The sequence below is a fragment of the Thalassophryne amazonica genome, chromosome 12 (genome assembly GCF_902500255.1).
Source record: "Thalassophryne amazonica chromosome 12, fThaAma1.1, whole genome shotgun sequence".
NCBI lineage: Eukaryota > Metazoa > Chordata > Actinopteri > Batrachoidiformes > Batrachoididae > Thalassophryne > Thalassophryne amazonica.
The window spans coordinates 79121281-79142778 of record NC_047114.1 but is presented as its reverse complement, the minus strand read 5'-3'; the positions used below and the strand labels follow the sequence as shown (position 1 = coordinate 79142778).

General features: G+C 44.7%; 1 protein-coding gene across 1 annotated transcript in view; it reads right to left on the bottom strand.

The window, feature by feature from the left end:
- b4galt2 (UDP-Gal:betaGlcNAc beta 1,4- galactosyltransferase, polypeptide 2) overlaps positions 1–21498 on the bottom strand; it is a 410711-nt gene that overhangs the window by 16649 nt on the left and 372564 nt on the right. Inside the window, exon 7 of the mRNA XM_034182936.1 lies at positions 7442–7546. Within this exon, the coding sequence (XP_034038827.1) occupies positions 7442–7546 (105 nt within the window). The remainder of the gene's footprint in view (positions 1–7441; positions 7547–21498) is intronic.

Genomic DNA, 21498 nt, shown 5'->3' with positions numbered 1-21498 from the left:
GAGATGATTCCAAATGTGTTCTTCACGTCTCTGAAGCGCATGAGAACAGCTGCAGCTGTAGAAAATCCCTCTGTGACTCCAGAGTGATTAGAGGTGGTTTCATCAGCCAAGTTCTGAGAGCAAATTATTAATCTGCTAAGAAATTATTATTTTATATAATGCAGTGTCCAGTGGCACAAAGCGCAGCATACAGTGGAACACAGCGGGTCACATTGGCATGACGAACTGCGCGGCAGTGTGGGGGTTAAATGCGTGCAAGTGTCAAGGTGCCTACAGAAAGTGCTCAGAGAGGCCCACAAATAAAGCAGTAGGCTTTCACCTCTACCACCATCATACACATATTTTTTCTCCTCAGATTTGCATTTTTCACATAAACAGCCCTGATATTTTTTTTTAAGGGAAAACCTTCACCCATTTATCTCCTTTCCCACAGTGCCACTTACTCTGGGAACAACTGAACAGCTACATCAAACGTAGTCAATAAAAATGCACAAACAGAAAAAGACAAAGTGTATCAAAGTTTTTTTTTTTTTTCAGTCACTTCACAGACATAACACTTACCTTCTGTATCACTTAAAATTCCTCAAAAATTCTACTAACTTGATTTGAGGTAAATGATTTGCTCTATTTTCAGTCACATAATAAAGTTGTATGACTCATTCTTAATGCATTGCCCCAGAATACTTTATGAAGTATTCATTATGAGCAGCATACTTAAGGCCCCTTGACACTTGCACGACTTTGATGCATGCATTTGCATCACGTCGCCGTGATGCTCCCACCTGCTGTGTTCCCAGCTGGATGCCGTGCTTTGTTCCACTGGCTGCCATGCGCTGTGCGCTGGATGCTGGACACTGCATATATAAAACAACTGTTTTGTAGCGGATTAATCATTTTCTCTGCGAGTTGTCTGTTGAAAATGGCTCTAATCGCTTCCTGGATCACAGAGGACTGCTCCAGCCGGAGCTGTTCTCGCGTGAGTGTGCGTTGAACGAGCTGGAGAAAGCATCTGGAGCAGTCTAAAAAGGTAATTATTTGTCATATTTACATTGTCATGGAACAGCCAGGAGCCTCGAGCTCTCTAGCCGGGAGCGATTCCACCTTTATATCCTTTCACTAAGGTACTTATATCATGTCTCCATATACATTCCAGCACGCTTTAACTTTTTCTTGTTCTTCTTTTTTAATATTATTATATTTATAATATAAATTGGAGGAGTGGCGTACAATTAGTTATACCTACAGCTAACGTTAGCTTATCTAGCCAGCTGTAGCAACGTTTATTGTAGCTAACAATATAGTCAGTTCTTTTCTGTTTGGAAACCTACGTTAATACACACTTTTGTCTACATTTGTTGTTATATGTATTTGTTAATACCATTGTTGTGGGGTTCAACTATGCTATTATACTTTATACGCTAGTTACCGGTTTTGTTTATCTTGTTAGCTAGCTAGGTACGGTTGGCTTTTTAACGGATAATTTAGTAGCTCTTCTAACTATAGTTAGCTTATTTTCATTATTTACTATTTTATTTTACATGGTGCAGATCTTTAGTGATTCATCATTTTATGGGTTCTTTAATAGATATCAACATATAGTACCTAGTTTGAGATTTCCATTTGATAACATATAAGTTATGTATTTTATCTTCCTATAGTATGCTAGCAGGGTTTACTTTAGATAGATACCTATACATATTACATCATAGCTTCTGTTTCTATAATAACCATAAGCTAGCTATAATTTAATGTTACTACCAGTCTACACACTAAGTATACGTATACTACAATCTTCTCCTATATTAATATTTAGGTTTAAGAAGCTAACGTAACAGTTGAAAAAAAGTTAACTCCTATAATATTATATACAATATATATATATATCTTGTATATATTGTTTATTACCCATATTATTTAATATCATTTATATACATTATGTCTATTTTCTTATGATATGTCTTATGTTATATTATTATGACATGTCCATTTTCTTAAGCCGCTTGGGTGGGTAGGGAGAGTTCCCATGCGATAAAAAAGATTTTCAACCTGGTTCTCAAGACCAGGCACTGAAGTGCCTCTACTCTACTCTATTCTACTCTTCTATTCTACGCTTCCTTTTTAGATATACCTTAGTATATACTAGTATAGTTCTACCTTAGAACTGGAATATATTATAGAAGACGTACCTTACTAAATTTTCATGGCTTGGTAAAAAAGTTGCATGTTCTTTCCTTCTTGTGAGCAGCTGTAAAAGTATGTTTGTGACAGATTTAACATCTCGTTATAATCGTTCAGACGAGCTGCACTCTGATACGGTGCACTGACGCAATCACTCACACTGTTCACTTCTTCTTTACTCAACTTGACGAGCTGCACGTAGTGTTGGCGAGTAGATCGTGCAACGTTGCATGACATTTATGCTTGAAAGATTTTTTTGAACATTTCAAAATTCTCTTTGCGCAACTGCATGCAGCAACGCGCCTCTCACTTTCAGTCTAAACCCTTTAAAGACGAGTTTAGACTACTGCATGACACAGGACGTGCATCAAAGTCATGCAAGTGTCAGGGGGGCTTTACTGTAGGTTCAGTAGTTATATGCAAAACCTGAACCAAACAACTCAACATTTCTTTGTCTGGATGCAAACTAATTGCAGCCAAATGCAGCCCACTGCTGTTCCAACTCCTACTGAGTAACATTTCATAATCTCCTTAACATATTTAAAAGCCATGACTACATTTCAATCGCAAACAGAGCCATTGTAACGTTCTGTCAAGATTTTGCTAACTAAGATGAACCTTAAAAAATTGTGGAAAGGGAACAAAGTTCAATATATTTTCATTTTGCTCCAGCAAAAGCAGTTATTGATTTCTGGCATTGAGAGGCATCATTGCCCGGACTAGCCAGGCACAAAAACAGGGCCTCTTAGAGGAGAATAAACAGTGATAATCCATGTTTAAGCAGCTTAATGTGAGGTGCTATACCTCTTGTGATTAATGTGTCTAGAAGGGCTTGTCTCTGTATATTGGGCCTCATTCATCAAACCATAAAGTAACTCATGTATAAAGAATTTTTATTAGCATGATATGCAACTTAAATAGGTGTCACCAAAAAAGCAACATTTAAGCTTCTTGGTTATATTTATGAAAAGCAATTTGTGAAGAATGAAATAATATTTTGCACCAGATGTAAAAATTACAGTGGACAGTTACAGGCACTCTTTGACAAATTTAAATTAGTTCCTCAAACAAATAAAACTCACCTGTAGTTAACTGTCTGTGTTCTTATGACCTCAATTAACCAATGACTGATAGTTTTACTGCATAAAAAGGAACAGACTGTTTGCAGTTTTGTCTTTGCAATGGCAAAGAGGATCAGAAATGCTATGATCAAAAACAAAAGTCAAACGTTACAAAACAAATAAAGTACTTTTGACTTTGACTTCTCTGGAAACACAGTGCACCAGCTTGTTTACAGGCAACAAACTAAAGCCCAGAAGGTAAAGAACACCCAATCTACAGCATAACCATGAAGGAGGTTCCATCATAACGCAGTGATGGTTTGCTACCCTTGGTACTGGAGGTAGTAAACATATCAAAGAAACAATGAAATCATCAGGGTTAGTAGGCTTTTTTTTATTTTTGATTTTAATAGACTTTAATTCATTTAAATTTTAAAATTTTTATTCATTTCACTCTTCTAAATGAAACTATACAAATAACAGCATTATTTATAATCTTTGTGGACATGTTAAAACATAAAGGTGCACATACAACATATACAAGTACCATTAATTAATGGCATGGATTTCATATTTTGGTGATGTTTTCAAGTGATTTCTAAAAAAAAGTAATTTTTTGAGAATTTAAAAAAATTTTTTTTACAGTGATTTAAATCATGATTTAAATCAGCTGATACCAGCCCTGGAAATTATTCAATTACCAAAGCATTTTGCAGTAAAATGTGTTAGCCAGTGCAAAGCAGGTATCTCAGTAGGATAGGAGCTGGACTACAAAAGGGAGATCTGGGTTTACTTCCCTGTCAGGCTACCTGTCTGTGTCCTTGGACAACACACTTCATCTGCATTGTCCCAGTCCACCCAGTTGTAAACAGGTGTTGGTCATGCCTGGAGAAGTAACTTGTGATGGACTGGTGTCCTGTCCAGAGGGGATCACAGACTCTCATCCACTTGGGGTTAAGTATTTACACCAATGGTGTTGTGAAAGTGTAGTGACACAGACCCACAACAGGGGGCGGTAATGAACGGACAATGGATTAAGCCAAAAAGTAACAATTTAATGTTGTGAATCGCACAACGGAATACAGACAATTGCACTTGAGGAGTACAGTCAATCATACACAAGGTGACGTGTGGGCAGGCTCAAGGATAGAAGACGTCTGTCCAGAGAAGAGCCGGATCCCACACGGCTTCCACCGCCAAAGGATCTGAAGAACACCGGAGCTGCCAAGTCCTGGGTCCCAGGTGGCCACCGTCTCCAGCTGTCAGACCTGGTACTGCTGGCAGAAACAGAAACAGTTAATGGTGGGTGCGTGGATACACACCCAGTAATCTCTCCATACTCAGTTCCTCCGGGAGAGAGAACCTCCACCTCCAGAAACAATGTCACCCGTGCAGCTCCTGTTGGTCTCTTTCCTGGATGGAGTGAGAGGCGAAGAACGTCGCCCTCTCACTGTCCGCCAATCCAGCCTCCGACAGAGCCCGCAGGAACACAGCTGCACACAGAACAATATTTTAATCTCAATATAAATCGCAGAGAAGGTTACCTGAGTGGTAGCTGATTTCTCGGCAGGGAGGTGGAGTTGCAGTCCGGCCTTTATGGTGATGGTGTTGAGTAGTGGACGAGTGACAGCTGGTACAGATGATGAGTGACAGCTGTCACTCCCGGTTGCTCCGACGCCCTCTCGTGCTTGAAGCCCGCACTTCAAGCAGGGTGCCATCTTGTGGTGGTGGGCCAGCAGTACCTCCTCTTCAGCGGCCCACACAACAAATGGGCCTCAAAACCTGAATGGGACTTTGAAAGAACGTTGCCCAGTGTGATAACACTAGAGCCTTATCTTGATGGCAGAAGCAATAATGATTTGTGGAGAAGACTCAAATCTATCTGGGGCTTGCCTGAGCACACTTTCCTATTTCAGCTAAAGAAACACTGGGGCAAAGCTGGGTGCTGGGCCCAAAGGTGTTGGACTTACCATGGTCATTTGACATCAGTGTATTGTAGGCTGAGCATAATATCAATAAGTGGTGCATGCCATATCAGTACCCGAAAGTCTACATTTGAAGCAGCCATAAAGTATGCGGGGGTTATCTCTCCCCCAGCCATAACACATGCTCATTCACTGTTACAGATGACTGATGATGACATGCGCAGGCAAGCAGAAGATATGTGTGTTTTGAACCCTTATGTAAGGTGCGTCTTGAGTGTTGCACTCTTGACATACTGAAATATACAATGCTGGATCTAAGACATGGTTTGTGTTGATCTACTGACAACACCTCATGTTTAGACGAACATCTCCATCAGAGCACAAATGGCATTGTGATACAGAGGACACAGATGCCGGGTGTAAAAACCTGTATCAGGTGGAAACTAGTAATCACACTTGCATCGCTGCCCAACGCTTTGTGGACTGCTTTTTTGCATTTACGCAATATCTCTAAAATTAGAAAGGTATTGTCTCAGAGTGATGCTGAAAAACTAATTCATGCATTTATTTCCTCTAGGCTGGACTATTGTAATTCATTATTATCAGGTTGTCCTAAAAGTTCCCTGAAAAGCCTTCAGTTAATTCAAAATGCTGCAGCTAGAGTACTAACGGGGACTAGAAGGAGAGAGCATATCTCACCCATATTGGCCTCTCTTCATTGGCTTCCTGTTAATTCTAGAATAGAATTTAAAATTCTTCTTCTTACTTATAAGGTTTTGAATAATCAGGTCCCATCTTATCTTAGGGACCTCATAATACCATATCACCCCAATAGAGCGCTTCGCTCTCAGACTGCAGGCTTACTTGTAGTTCCTAGGGTTTGTCAGAGTAGAATGGGAGGCAGAGCCTTCAGCTTTCAGGCTCCTCTCCTGTGGAACCAGCTCCCAATTCAGATCAGGGAGACAGACACCCTCTCTACTTTTAAGATTAGGCTTAAAACTTTCCTTTTTGCTAAAGCTTATAGTTAGGGCTGGATCAGGTGACCCTGAACCATCCCTTAGTTATGCTGCTATAGACTTAGACTGCTGGGGGGTTCCCATGATGCACTGAGTGTTTCTTTCTCCTTTTGCTCTGTATGCACCACTCGGCATTTAATCATTAGTGATTGATCTCTGCTCCCCTCCACAGCATGTCTTTTTCCTGGTTCCCTCCCTCAGCCCCAACCAGTCCCAGCAGAAGACTGCCCCTCCCTGAGCCTGGTTCTGCTGGAGGTTTCTTCCTGTTAAAAGGGAGTTTTTCCTTCCCACTGTCGCCAAGTGCTTGCTCACAGGGGGTCGTTTTGACCGTTGGGGTTTTTACGTAATTATTGTATGGCCTTGCCTTACAATATAAAGCGCCTTGGGGCAACTGTTTGTTGTGATTTGGTGCTATATAAATAAAATTGATTGATTGATTACTGTTGCCAAAAATTCTGAAATCAAATATTAATGAAGGGTACAAATAATTGTCTCCAGAGTACAATCTAGCTTTGTATTTCAACAACATGCAATTGTTTCATTTTTATCCTTTTTTCAGTAACCACAGACATTCTGTTAAATATTCTGATGATGATAAACTGGTTCATTTGCTTTTATTTCAGAAGATATTCTGCCTTATGTACTTGAAATTCAGGAGTGTTAATAATATTGAGCAGAACTGCATAAAAATGTGTTAATGGCGGAGAAGCATTACACAATTTGTGCTCTGCATAGTGTCAGTAGGCAGTAATGTTCCATTAAGATGCAGTTTCCTCCGAGAAAGTTAACAAGAGGACACTGGAATTACACCGGGCAGCTCTCAAGTGTGATTGTGTGCAATGTAAAGCGAGACAGTGAGACGCCAAAAATGGAAAAAATGTCTCATTTAACAAATTGTGGTTGAATAAATGTGATAAATGCATTTAAAAGGAAACCCTTTCAAAACTGAATAGTGACCCAGTGTGTCACCCGACTGGTCACAGATTGATATTTGGTCAAAAAGAGCCATTTGTGTAAAAATATGTGACAACTTGGGTGTGAGACTGGGTTGGAATAGTACATGGAGTATAAGTACATGTACAGTATGAAATGCAACATGTTATTTACAGCACACCATGTACAGCACAACATCATAAATATGGTCTCAAAGTGAAATTAAAATGTTGAAAAGAAACATCTGAACTGTGCAGCTATGGAACAAAACCAGTGTAATCGATCCAGAGGTAACGCGGGGGAACGAGTGTGGACAGTGATGCAGTACCTCTGCGGGTTGGGCTCGTTGTGTTTGTCCCTTTCGTGTTTAATCATTCTGTAGCGGCCAATTCGAACATCTGGCCTGGAGACCTTCATACCATTCAGAGTGATCCTGAAACACATACAGAAACAATATCTCTTAGAGAGAACAAGAGCAAGGAAAATGAGATTAAAAGACACATATAAATGTTTGTGGTAAATGCTGACAAAGTTAATCAGCAATACTGACTTAATAAAATACAAGAGAAAAACATATAATCTCCAAATACAACTTAAAGTGTATTTGAAGATGACATTAAAAATGCAAATATGAATAAAAATTAATACAAAACCAACTCTGAAAAAAGTTGGAACAGTATGGAAAATGCCCCCCCCAAAAAAAGAACGCAAAATAAACAAACAAAAAACCAACAGTGATTTTGATATTTACTTTGGGGTCCATGTCATTGCAGACAGTCATTTCATTTCCTTTGTTAATATACTACATCCATTCCTGCATTTCAGGTCTGCAACACATTCCCAAAGAAAAATAAAAAAAAGGACATTTACCACTTTGTAATGTTGCCATTCCTTCTCACAACACTTAAAAGCCATTTTGGTATTGAGGATACCAAGCAATACCTCCGTTTCAAGTGTTATTTTGTCCCATTCTTTCTGCAAATATGGCTTAAGTTGTGCAACAGTATGGGCTCATTTGCATTATTTATTTATTTTGCTTGAAAACTCTCCACACATTCTCTATTGGGTACAGATCAGGACTGCAGGCAGGCCAATCCAGCACCCATACCTTCTTCTTCCACAGCCATGGAATGTGTGCAGATTGTGGTTTTGCGTGGACATCACTGGAAACAATGTAATTTTGAAAGTAGCATATGTTACTAAAAAATCTCAATGTACGTTTCTGCAGTAATGCTGCCATCACGGAAATGTAGCTTACATTTGCCAAGGGTACTGACACGACCGCTTATCATGACAGACCCTGGCTTTTGGACTTGCTGCTGTTAACAGTCTGGAAAGTCCTTTTATGTGGGGACAGTGCATCACCTTGGTATATTACACACTTGCCTTGGAGTTGGCCACCAGTGATGTCTTCCACAGTCCCACTGAGTTGCTGATAAAGGGTATCAGTGCACTGTTAGCCATGTATAGTGCCGAGCACTCCAGTATCCATGTGTGAGGCACCGAGTCCAGGCTGTGCTCAGGTTGGTCTGCCTGGTCTTCGAGTCCTGGTGTACAGCTCCATCGACCAGTAGCTTGTGCTTCGATTCTCTGGTATTGCTTCCAATGCCCTTCTGAGCTACGCTCATGTCTTGGTGCCTACTCAAGTTGGTTGCTATGATGCCTGATAGGAGTTTATATGTTGTGGAGAGGCAGTTTCAAGGTGTCCTTCATGATCAGGAATGTCCTGGTCTGTGTTAACCAGTTTGGGTGAGTATCTACTGTTAGCAGCCCACCCATTTGTGCGGCCAGGTGCACATGGAGCACTGTTAGCTTCTTCAGCTAGTAGGTGTGGATCACATCAGGCACTGAAGCTGTCCAGCTCTCATCCCTGAGACTCGTTGGATGTCCGCCTTTGTGAAGTTGATTTGTTCTTGTTCTGGGAGGTGGCTGTGGTGTGTTCTTAGGTCCAATACTTGGACTTTAGTCCAGCCACTTGGCATTGGTGTTGTGTGATGCCTCTTTCACTCAGATGTTCTTCCAGTACTGCTCAGTCTCAGTTCTGGGAGGATCTGTTCTCGTATTACTATTTTCTCCTTTCAAATGGGAGGACACCCTGGATGGGTCATCGGAGAACAGGCCATTTATTTTCTTGGCCTCTACTTCTCTGGTGTATCTCTTCAACTGAGTAGCCAGAGCTGTGACCCTATGTTTGACAGTTTCCAGGGCCTCAGTTATGGACATCTTGTTGTACTTCTTATCCATCCAGGACCTGTGTCTCATGATGCCCCTCTGTACCTTCCGGGCTTTCTGGATTTCAACCTCCAATCTTCTCCATGGAGGGATCTCTTGATCTTATACCCAATCTTATTCTTGATCTTATACCCACCTGCGTCAAGGATTACTGCGGCAGTGGCATATACAACCCCTGGCAAAAATTATGGAATCACCAGCCTCGGAGGATGTTCATTCAGTTGTTTAATTTGGTAGAAAAAGCAGATCACAGACATGACACAAAACTAAAGTCATTTCAAATGGCAACTTTCTGGCTTTAAGAAACACTATAAGAAATCAAGAAAAAAAGATTGTGGCAGTCAGTAACGGTTACTTTTTTAGACCAAGCAGAGGAAAAAAATATGGAATCACTCAATTCTGAGGAAAAAATTATGGAATCACCCTGTAAATTTTCATCCCCCAAATTAACACCTGCATCAAATCAGATCTGCTCATTGACATTGACCCTATGCCATGACATTGACCCTATGTGTCTTTTTGCAAGGAATGTTTTTGCAGTTTTTGCTCTATGGCAAGATGCATTATCTTGAAAAATGATTTCATCATCCCCAAACATCCTTTCAATTGTCCAAAATATCAACAAATATCAACTTGTGCATTTATTGATGATGTAATGACAGCCATCTCCCCAGTGCCTTTACCTGACATGCAGCCCCATATCATCAATGACTGTGGAAATTTACATGTTCTCTTCAGGCAGTCATCTTTATAAATCTCATTGGAAAGGCACCAAACAAAAGTTCCAGCATCATCACCTTGCCCAATGCAGATTCGAGATTCATCACTGAATATGACTTTCATCCAGTCATCCACAGTCCACAATTGCTTTTCCTTAGCCCATTGTAACCTTGTTTTTTCTGTTTAGGTGTTAATGATGGCTTTCGTTTAGCTTTTCTGTATGTAAATCCCATATGATGGCTTTCGTTTAGCTTTTCTGTATGTAAATCCCATTTCCTTTAGGCGGTTTCTTACAGTTCGATCACAGACGTTGACTCCAGTTTCCTCCCATTCGTTCCTCATTTGTTTTGTTGTACATTTTTCGATTTTTGAGACATATTGCTTTAAGTTTTCTGTCTTGACGCTTTGATGTCTTCCTTGGTCTACCAGTATGTTTGCCTTTAACAACCTTCCCATGTTGTTTGTATTTGGTCCAGAGTTTAGACACAGCTGACTGTGAACAACCAACATCTTTTGCAACATTGCGTGATGATTTACTCTCTTTTAAGAGTTTGATAATCCTCTCCTTTGTTTCAATTGACATCTCTCGTGTTGGAGCCATGATTCATGTCAGTCCACTTGGTGCATCAGCTCTCCAAGGTGTGTTCACTCCTTTTTAGATGCAGACTAACGAGCAGATCTGATATAATGCAGGTGTTAGTTTTGGGGATGAAAATTTACAGGGTGATTCCATAATTTTTTCCTCAGAATTGAGTGATTCCATATTTTTTTCCTCTGCTTGGTCTAAAAAAGTAACCGTTACTGACTGCCACAATCTTTTTTCTTGATTTCTTATAGTGTTTCTTAAAGCCAGAAAGTTGCCATTTGAAATGACCTTTAGTTTTGTGTCATGTCTGTGATCTGCTTTTTTTTCTACAAATTAAACAACTGAATGAACATCCTCAGAGGCCGGTGATTCCATAATTTTTGCCAGGGGTTGTATATGAGCTCATTTGCTTTCTGTAATGCTAGTAGTGAGAACGGTGAGAAGAGCTGCGTTAATGTCTGCAAGCATCTGTCCTGACAGGACTTTGTCATTGAGTCACAGTCCCAGCTTCTTCTAATTTGGGGTTCTCCCTTGTTTAACTCTACAAAGGGGAAATCAGATTTCTATCTAATGCAACAACAAATGGAGTATAGGCAACACAAACAAAAATGAGTTCCACATCAAGCAAATCTTATACCTGTAAGTTGGCAAAGCCGCTGATATTCATGGCTGCAACGATTGTGTGTGACTGTGTGCATCTGTCTAGACACTGAACAGGTACATTTTGTTTATTGCAACGCTCTGATTGTTGTAGTTTCTTCATCTTACAAAGCATCCAGCCCTGACAAAGCGCTTCAGAAACTCTCTCTATGCTCCTGTCTCCCTGCTCTCTTCCTCCTTTCTCTGCTTTTTTCCTTCTGTCACATCCTCTTCTTGACCTTTCCACAACACTTAACATCTCCAAATTTTTCAAGGTCAGTGTTTGGAAAGTATGCTGAGAGTCAGTAACCAAAGCTTTGTGGTGATGTTGGTCTCAGATGATCCAAATGATGAGTTTATTTTGTATGTGTGAAATCCACTGTATCTGTATTTTTCTCAATATTATCTGACACTAAATCCCAAGGGGTGTGTTCTAGGCCCCTATACTGTTGACTTCATGGAGGACAATGCTGTGACTTTTGCAGAATCAATGGATATCCTTGATTGCAGCACTGAAAAGACATGTTTATTATCTTGGGTCAAGACTAAGATCCAGACTGTCAATGACTACCTGAGCTTGTTCATCACTGTTTTTGTACGTGATTAAGGTGTCACTCTTGTAGAGATGTTCATATCTTGGCAGTGATGTTCATGTCTCTAGGTCTCCACCGTTGAGATCAAGACACTCTGGAGAAGCGTTTATGGAGTCCAGAGGTCACTGGACAGAGGTCTTTGGTGATACTGAAACCTTTGCAGGAAAATGAAGATCCAAGTTTTTAGGATGCTGGTGCTTCCTGTCTTATTGTATGGTGGTGAGATTTGGACATTAAACAGTGACTTGAGTGATGACTAGATGGATTTGGTGCTATGTCTCCTTGGAGGATCCTTGAGTGACTTTGTGTCAGATGAATAATTCCAACTCATATAAGAAGTTGAATTATGAAGATTTTGGCCATGATCCAGTCCATTGGTGTCTCACTGTTGGAGCTGCTGCAAAAGGCCAAGCGGATGCTCACGCTTCACCAGACTGTGGCAGTATGGTTTCTTTCAAGATGTGGGGATGGACTATATATGTCTACCTAGATGGTTGCTATGGCAGTGTAGCACCAGTGCAATGCTCCCAGACCTGACCTGAGCAAATCCCACTCAAACTAATAACAATGCAATTTTTTTTTTAAGAGCAGCACATCTTACTGCAGTCTTTTGCTTGGAATTTATTCATCAAAGTAACACCTTGAACAATTCCATTTAGCTCAGAATAATTAATTAAGAAGACACAAGACCAAACTAATTTTCTTCAAGGAGTGACTTGTGTCTTGTTTAACTAATGTTAAATAAAAGGCTAATATTGACTTGATGTACTGTATTCTTATACAAGTATTATTGTATTCTTCGACCTCCCTTCCCTCTCAGTAAACACTCTTCCTCCTATCACCCCCTTCTTACTTTCTTTCTATTTTCTTTCTTTCTTTCTACACCAGCTCAAAGTGTCTCTCCTCCTCTCCTCTTTTTTCTCTCCTTCTTTTCACCTTGCTTCCTCTGCTACTCTTTCCTTTTCTCCTTTCCTCTCCATTTGCATCCTTTCCTCTATACTACCATTTTCTCCTCTTCTCTTCATCTCCTCTGCAGGCAAGCAAAATGCAAATCACCCAGAATTCAACCTCATGCCATCAAAAGCACATCAACCCCGTAAGAGGCGAAACGCAAACTTCATCAAACTGGCCCTATACATAAATTCATAGAAAAATAAATAACAGATCCTTGCTTCTTTATTTCTCGCTCTCAGATCTGTGACTTTCCTGACTTGACACACATGCACAGATGACTGCTGTCGTCAGTGTGTGTGCCTGCACATATGCGCTTAACTGAGCGTGAATGCATTTACATAACTTAAAAGCTATATTACAGGGCACATTAAGTGAGGGTGTGAGACAGCTTGGCGTTCTTTCCCCTGCTCAAACTGTCAGTGAGCTTAGTCACACGTTATGCATAGTGCTGCATCTGTAAAATAATCTGCATGCTCATTGCCCTGCAGACTGCAGACTGGACCATAGAGCTCACAGCTCATGTGTGTAGAGTTTAGGAGCGGACATAGCAGTCATAACCATCTGTTCATTAGTATAATTACATGCAACAATAAATCTATGTGCTTTCATAAACACAGAATGAGCTTTTCATATCTACATGGGTGCGAGCCCCCCGTGCCCTCATGGAGGTCACCACGTTAATAGAGTTCCCCTATACACATACACTCAACAAAAATATAAACGCAACACTTTTGGTTTTGCTCCCATTTTGTATGAGATGAACTCAAAGATCTAAAACTTTTTCCACATACACAATATCACCATGTCTCTCAAATATTGTTCACAAACCAGTCTAAATCTGTGATAGTGAGCACTTCTCCTTTGCCGAGATAATCCATCCCACCTCACAGGTGTGTCATACCAAGATGCTGATTAGACACCATGATTAGTGCATAGGTGTGCCTTAGACTGCCCACAATAAAAGGCCACTCTGAAAGGTGCAGTTTTATCACACAGCACAATGCTCGTCGTCCTCATCGGGGTCTTGACCTGACTCCAGTTCGTCGTCGTAACCGACTTGAGTGGGCAAATACTCACATTCGCTGGCGTTTGGCACGTTGGAGAGGTGTTCTCTTCACGGATGATGCGAAGGAGATGTGTTGCACTGCATGAGGCAAATGGTGGTCACACCAGTTACTGATTGGTATCCCCCCCAATAAAACAAAACTGCACCTTTCAGAGTGGCCTTTTATTGTGGGCAGTCTAAGGCACACCTGTGCACTAATCATTGTGTCTAAACAGCATCTTGATATGGCACACCTGTGAGGTGGGATGGATTATCTCAGCAAAGGAGAAGTGCTCACTATCACAGATTTTGACTGGTTTGTGAACAATATTTGAGGGAAATGGTGATATTGTGTATGTGGAAAAAGTTTTAGATCTTTGAGTTCATCTCATAAAAAATGGGAGCAAAACCACAAGTGTTGCGTTTATATTTTTGTTGAGTATATGTGGAGATTCTTAGTCATCCGCGCAGTATCCAAGTAGACTGAATCAGGTCAACTGGACTTGTTTATTTCCTTGAAAATGTTTCACTCTTCATCCAAAACAGCTTCATCAGTTCTGCTGGAAGATCCCGAGATTATCAAAAGTTGGATGATGTCACGGAATGTAATATGGGAGCTACTCAACCCCAATGGATTTTGTCCAAAAAGGGAGCGTGATGACGACATGATTAGGATGACAGCTCCAGGTCTCATAGGATGATGTCCAAGTCGGGGAAAGATAATTCCCTAACTGATCACCGTGACTTAAGTACCCATGTCCGGTGTCGCGGACCGAACGGTCCGCCCCTAAAAATCGGTCCGCCTTTTGCATCTGTGCATGCGTCATTTCGAACCACATCAGCTCGTCTGACACGGACTGTCTTCACCCAAAGCAATCAAATGGATTAATGGGATTATTAACCATCAGATGATAAAGGTAAAACCTCTTAAATCATTCTAAAGTCAATTTAAAGCAGAAACAACGCTGTTTTAAGCAGAAATTAGGTGAAATTCTGTGACGCTTTGAAATGTCCGATGCGCAGTGAACACATCAGCTAGCAGCTCATTTAGCCACAGCACTCTGATCGCTTCTGCCGCCTTTTATGATGAAATAATGCTGAATTTATGTGGAAATTACTGTTGCACAAAAGCTTCAGATATCTGTCACTGACATAGATGATGACTGGAGTGCAGTTTGAAGCAGAAACAAGGTATTAATCTGCGTTAATCTGTGAATCTGAAAAAATTTGCGCAAACGGGGGGGACTGATTTTTAGGGGGACTGTTCGGTCTGCAACACCGGAATGGTAGTCGGAAGGGACCTGAGCAAACAGATGCCAAGAAAAGCTGACGAGAGGAGGTGAAAAATGACCAGAGTGAGTCCCTCTCATCACAAGAAGCCCAGTCATTAACTAGACAAAGAAAGATGCAGTGACAAGGCATCATCACCAGAGGGAGAAAGAAACACAGGGCTAACCAACACAACCACAGCTTGCTTCCATGAATCCCAGTAGGTTGGAAGAGGGAGATATCTAGCATACGACGTCAGATTGTGACCTCAAGATGGATTACCATTCTCTGGACACACCTTAACCATCTGGATCCTCTTCAGGTGTAGTTCAAGAGCCTACTGTGACTCAGTGTGACCTTCGTTGAAGAATCCTGAGGATACCCAAAGTAGTTCCCATGGGATAAAAAAACTTTTCAACCTACCATCCCTGGTTCTCAAGACCAGGCACCTAAATGGCTCTACTCTACACTTTTCTACTCTTCCATTTTACTCTTCCTTTTTAGATATACCTTAGTATACTAGCATAGTTCCACCTTAGAAATGGAATATAATATATAAGATATACCTGTTGGGAAGGTGTTGTGACACGGACCCACAACAGGGGGCGTTAATGAACGGACAATGGATAAGCCAAAAAGTAACAATTTAATGTTGTGAAGCGCACAACGAAGTACAGACAATAACAATATTGCGGAATGTCAATCATACACAAGGTGGCGTGTGGCAGGCTCAAAGATAGAAGACGTCTGGTGATAGAAGAGCCGGAGCCCACACAGCTTCCACCACCAACGGATCTGAAGAACACCGGAGCCGCCAAGCCCTGCGCCCAGGTGGCCACTGTCTTCAGCAGTCAGACCCGGTACTGCTGGCAGAGAACAGAAACAGTTTGATGAGTGTGAGTACGCACACTCAGTAATCCCACAGTCTGTGTTCAGTTAGGAGGGAGAACCTCCACCTCCAATAACACACTCGGACAGCTCCTGAGACAACCACTTATCTGGGTGGGGTGGGAGGCGAAGCCGTCGCAGTCCACACCAAACGCCAACACAGCAGACAAGGAATCCGTCACAGGAAAACAGCTGCAAAAGAGATCAGACTATTGTTCGGTTTAGATTCAGCAGAGAATTACCTGTATGGTAGATGGGTTGAATGAGTGACAGCTGGTGCTGATGAAGAGCTACAGCTGTCACTCCCAGTGGTTCCTGCGCCCTCTCATGCTTGAAGCCCGCACTCCAAGCAGGGCGCCATCTGGTGGTGGTGGGCCAGCAGTACCTCCTCTTCAGCGGCCCACACAACAGGACCCCCCCCTCAACGGGCGCCTCCTGGCGCCCGACCAGGCTTGTCCGGGTGCCGCCGGTAGAAGTCGGCCAGGAGGGCCGGGTCCAGGATGAAGCTCCTCTTCACCCAGGAGCGTTCTTCGGGTCCATACCCCTCCCAGTCCACCAAATACTGGAACCCCCGGCCCTTCCGACGGACGTCCAGGAGCCGGCACACGGTCCAAGCTGGCTCCCCGTCGATGATCCGGGCAGGAGGCGGCGCCGGTCCGGGGGTACAGAGGGGTGAAATATGGTGAGGTTTGATGTGCGACACATGGAAGACAGGATGGATCCGCAGTGAAGCCGGCAGCTTCAGCTTCACCGCGGCAGGACTGAGGACTTTGAGGATTGTAAATGGTCCAATGAAGCGGTCCTTCAGTTTCTGAGACTCGACCTGGAGTGGTATGTCCTTGGTTGAAAGCCACACCTCCTGCCCGGGCTGGTATGCAGGGGCCGGGGAACGCCGGCGGTCTGCATGGGCCTTGGCCCTCGTCCGGGCCTTCAACAGGGCAGAACGGGCGGTCTGCCACACCCGGCGGCACCTCCTGAGGTGGGCCTGGACCGAGGGCACACCGACCTCTCCCTCCACAAGTGGAAACAATGGGGGCTGGTACCCCAAACACACCTCAAACGGGGAGAGGCCGGTGGCTGACGACACTTGGCTGTTGGGGGCGTACTCGATCCAGGCCAGATGGGTGCTCCAGGCCGTCGGGTGCGCGGAGGTAACGCAACAGAGGGCCTGCTCCAGCTCCTGGTTGGCCCGCTCTGCCTGTCCGTTTGTCTGAGGGTGATACCCGGACGAGAGACTCACGGTCCCCGGGTCCGGGTTCCGTGTCAGGGCCTCCCGGACGGTCTTCTCCACGTCCCAGGTGAGAGTGGCCACGACAGTGGATGATGGTCTCTATGGGGTCTGACAACTCGGCCTTGGCCTCCTCTTCATGCACCCGGGACAGGGCATCCAACCGTTGGTTCTTGGTCCCGGGGCGGTATGTAATCTGGAAGTCAAAGCGCCCGAAGAACAGTGACCAGCGGACTTGCCTGGGGTTCAGTCGCTTGGCGGTCCGGATGTACTCCAGGTTCCGATGGTAAGTAAAAACGGTGAAGGGCACCGTCGCTCCCTCCAACAGGTGTCTGCACTCTTCAAGAGCCTCCTTCTCCGCCAGGAGTTCCCGATTGCCGACGTCATAATTCCTCTCAGCCGGGGTCAACCTGCGGGAAAAATAGGCACAAGGGTGGAGAACCTTATTGGACTCCCCGCTCTGGGACAGCACGGCTCCTATCCCTGAGTCAGAGGCATCCACCTCCACTGTGAACTGGCGAGTAGGATCAGGCTGCACCAGAACTGGTGCAGACGAAAACCGGCGCTTCAACTCCCTAAACGCGGCTTCGCACCGATCCGACCAGGCGAAGGGGACCTTAGTGGAGGTCAGGGCTGTCAGGGGGCTAACTACCTGACTGTAGCCCTTAATGAACATCCTGTAGAAATTCACAAAGCCGAGGAACTGTTGCAGTTTCCTACGGTTTGTTGGTTGGGGCCATTCTCTCACCGCCGCAACCTTGGCCGGATCAGGGGCGACGGAGTTGGAGGAGATTATGAACTCCAGGAAAGACAAAGAAGAGCGGTGAAACTCGCACTTCTCGCCCTTCACAAATAGCCGGTTCTCCAACAACCGCTGTAGGACCTGACGTACATGCTTGACATGGGTCTCAGGATCCGGAGAAAAGATGAGTATATCGTCTAGATATACGAAGACAAACCGATGCAGGAAGTCCCGCAAGACGTCATTAACCAACGCTTGGAACGTCGCGGGCGCATTGGTGAGGCCGAACGGCATGACCAGGTACTCAAAGTGACCTAACGGGGTGTTAAATGCCGTCTTCCACTCGTCTCCCTCGCGGATCCGAACCAGGTGATAAGCATTCCTAAGATCCAATTTTGTAAAAATTTGGGCTCCATGCAAGGGCGTAAACACTGAATCCAACAGAGGTAACGGGTATCGGTTGCGAACCGTGATCTCGTTCAGCCCTCTGTAATCAATGCATGGACGGAGTCCGCCGTCCTTCTTGCCCACAAAAAAGAAACCAGCACCCATCGGGGAGGAGGAGTTCCGGATCAACCCGGCAGCTAACGAGTCCCGGATGTAGGTCTCCACTGATTCGCGTTCCGGACGTGAGAGGTTGTACAGCCTGCTGGACGGGTACTCAGCGCACGGTATCAAATCAATGGCACAATCGTACGGACGGTGTGGGGGCAGCGTGAGTGCCAGATCCTTGCTGAAGACGTCAGCAAGGTCATGGTACTCGGCTGGCACCGCCGCCAGATTGGGGGGGACTAAAACCTCCTCCTTAGCTGTCACACCGGGTGGAACCGAGGATCCTAAACACTCCCGGTGGCAGGTTTCGCTCCACTGAACCACAACCCCAGACGGCCAATCAATCCGGGGATTGTGTTTTAACACCCATGGAAAACCAAAATCACTCGGGAGGTAGAAGGTGTTACATAAAACACAATCTCCTCCCTGTGATTCCCAGAAACAACCAAAGTCACGGGCTGTGTCTGGTGTGTGATTAGTGGAAGAAGGGTGCCATCTAGTGCCCGCACCGACAATGGTGACATTAAGGCCACTAGAGGGAGCCCAACCTCCTTTGCCCATCTGCTGTCCAGCAGATTCCCCTCCGACCCCGTGTCCACCAGTGCTGGGGCGTGAAGGGTTAGATCCCCACTCAGGATCGTGACTGGGATACGTGCAGATCTTCGGGGTTTCCCCGCGTGGGTATTGTGACCCACCCTTAGCCCAGTCTCTAAGGACGAGTGCTGCTGTTTTGACCGTTTGGGGCACTCTCTCTGTATGTGCTCGGTTGAGCTGCAGAGGAAACACTCTCCACGGATCAGCCTCCTTTGTCTCTGATCTGATCGCTTTTTGGCCCTGCTCGTTTCCATAGCAACGTCAGCAGGGGGAGCTGTCGTCACGTGGAGAGCCCTGGCTGTGGAGCGTGGGGAAGTCGGCTTCCTTTCGGACCCGGGAGGAAGAGGGACGGCTTGTGCCTGACCACGCCCTTCGTCTCGCTCCCGTCGGTGTTCTGTTAATCGGTTGTCTAACCGTATAACCAGGTCGATAAGCCCGTCTAAATCCCGTGGTTCGTCCTTCGCCACCAGGTGCTCCTTAAGGACCAGAGACAGTCCGTTTACAAAGGCGGCTCGGAGCGCAACAGCATTCGAGCCGGCTCGCGCTGCCGCGATGCGGAAGTCGACTGCATACTTCGCTGCGCTACGACACCCCTGTCTTATCGACACCAGCACGCTTGAAGCGGTCTCGCCTCTATGAGGGTGGTCGAACACCTGTCGGAACTCCCTCACAAACTCAGTGTAAATCGTTAGGAGCCGTGAATTCTGCTCCCAGAGCGCCGTAGCCCAGGCGCGTGCCTCTCCTCGAAGCAAATTTATAACGTGAGCCACCCGGCTAGCGTCTGACGCGTACATGACGGGACGCTGTGAAAAGACGAGCGAGCACTGCATCAAGAAGTCCGCGCACGTCTCCACACAGCTTCCGTACAGCTCCGGAGGGCTTATGTATGCTTCAGGGGAAGGTGGGGGGGTTCGTTGAACGACCAGTGGAATGTCTGTCTCTGGCATTCGGTCAGCAGGAGGAGGTACTGCAGCAGCGCCCTGAGCATGCGCTTCCACCTGGGCGGTGAGAGCCTCCATCCTTCGATTGAGAACAATGCTCTGCTCGGTAACTAAGTCCAACCGAGCAGTAAAGGCGGTTAAGATGTGCTGCAGCTCACCTAACACGCCTCCTGCTGGCGCCTGTGCACCTCGCTCTTCCATTGGCTGTTCAAGTGATCATTGACGCCCCTCGGGATCCATGACGCTGGCCGAGAAATCCTGTTGGGAAGGTGTCGTGACACGGACCCACAACAGGGGGCGTTAATGAACGGACAATGGATAAGCCAAAAAGTAACAATTTAATGTTGTGAAGCGCACAACGAAGTACAGACAATAACAATATTGCGGAATGTCAATCATACACAAGGTGGCGTGTGGCAGGCTCGAAGATAGAAGACGTCTGGTGATAGAAGAGCCGGAGCCCACACAGCTTCCACCACCAACGGATCTGAAGAACACCGGAGCCGCCAAGCCCTGCACCCCAGGTGGCCACTGTCTTCAGCAGTCAGACCCGGTACTGCTGGCAGAGAACAGAAACAGTTTGATGAGTTTGAGTACGCACACTCAGTAATCCCACAGTCTGTGTTCAGTTAGGAGGGAGAACCTCCACCTCCAATAACACACTCGGACAGCTCCTGAGACAACCACTTATCTGGGTGGGGTGGGAGGCGAAGCCATCGCAGTCCACACCAAACGGCAACACAGCAGACAAGGAATACGTCACAGGAAAACGGCTGCAAAAGAGATCAGACTATTGTTCGGTTTAGATTCAGCAGAGAATTACCTGTATGGTAGATGGGTTGAATGAGTGACAGCTGGTGCTGATGAAGAGCGACAGCTGTCACTCCCAGTGGTTCCGGCGCCCTCTCGTGCTTGAAGCCCGCACTCCAAGCAGGGTGCCATCTGGTGGTGGTGGGCCAGCAGTACCTCCTCTTCAGCGGCCCACACAACAATACCTTACTGAATTTTCATGTATGCATAAGAAACAAACAGCATGATAATGAGAATTAAAGTTGATTACTGAATGATTTAAAAAAAGATAAAGGGTGATTTAGGTCTCTGATGTCACAGTGATGCAAAAAAAGTCAGTCACTGGAGGTCACGTGAGAATGAGCTTTTGTACAGTGAATGGAAGGCGGTATCTCAGCCCACCACTCCTCTTTAGAGAAGGTTTCATCAATTTAGCAAAGATGGCTTCTTTGACCTCTCTTTCAAATTTGTCTAAATATAAATGTTGTCATCTTCAAAGGTGTGTTGTTTCTCCTTTAGATGATGGTAGATGGCTGAGTCCTGATCCTAGGATTTGGCCCTCCTGTGAAGAGCCATTTGTTGGCCGAGTGGCTGTTTGGTTACTCCGATTTGG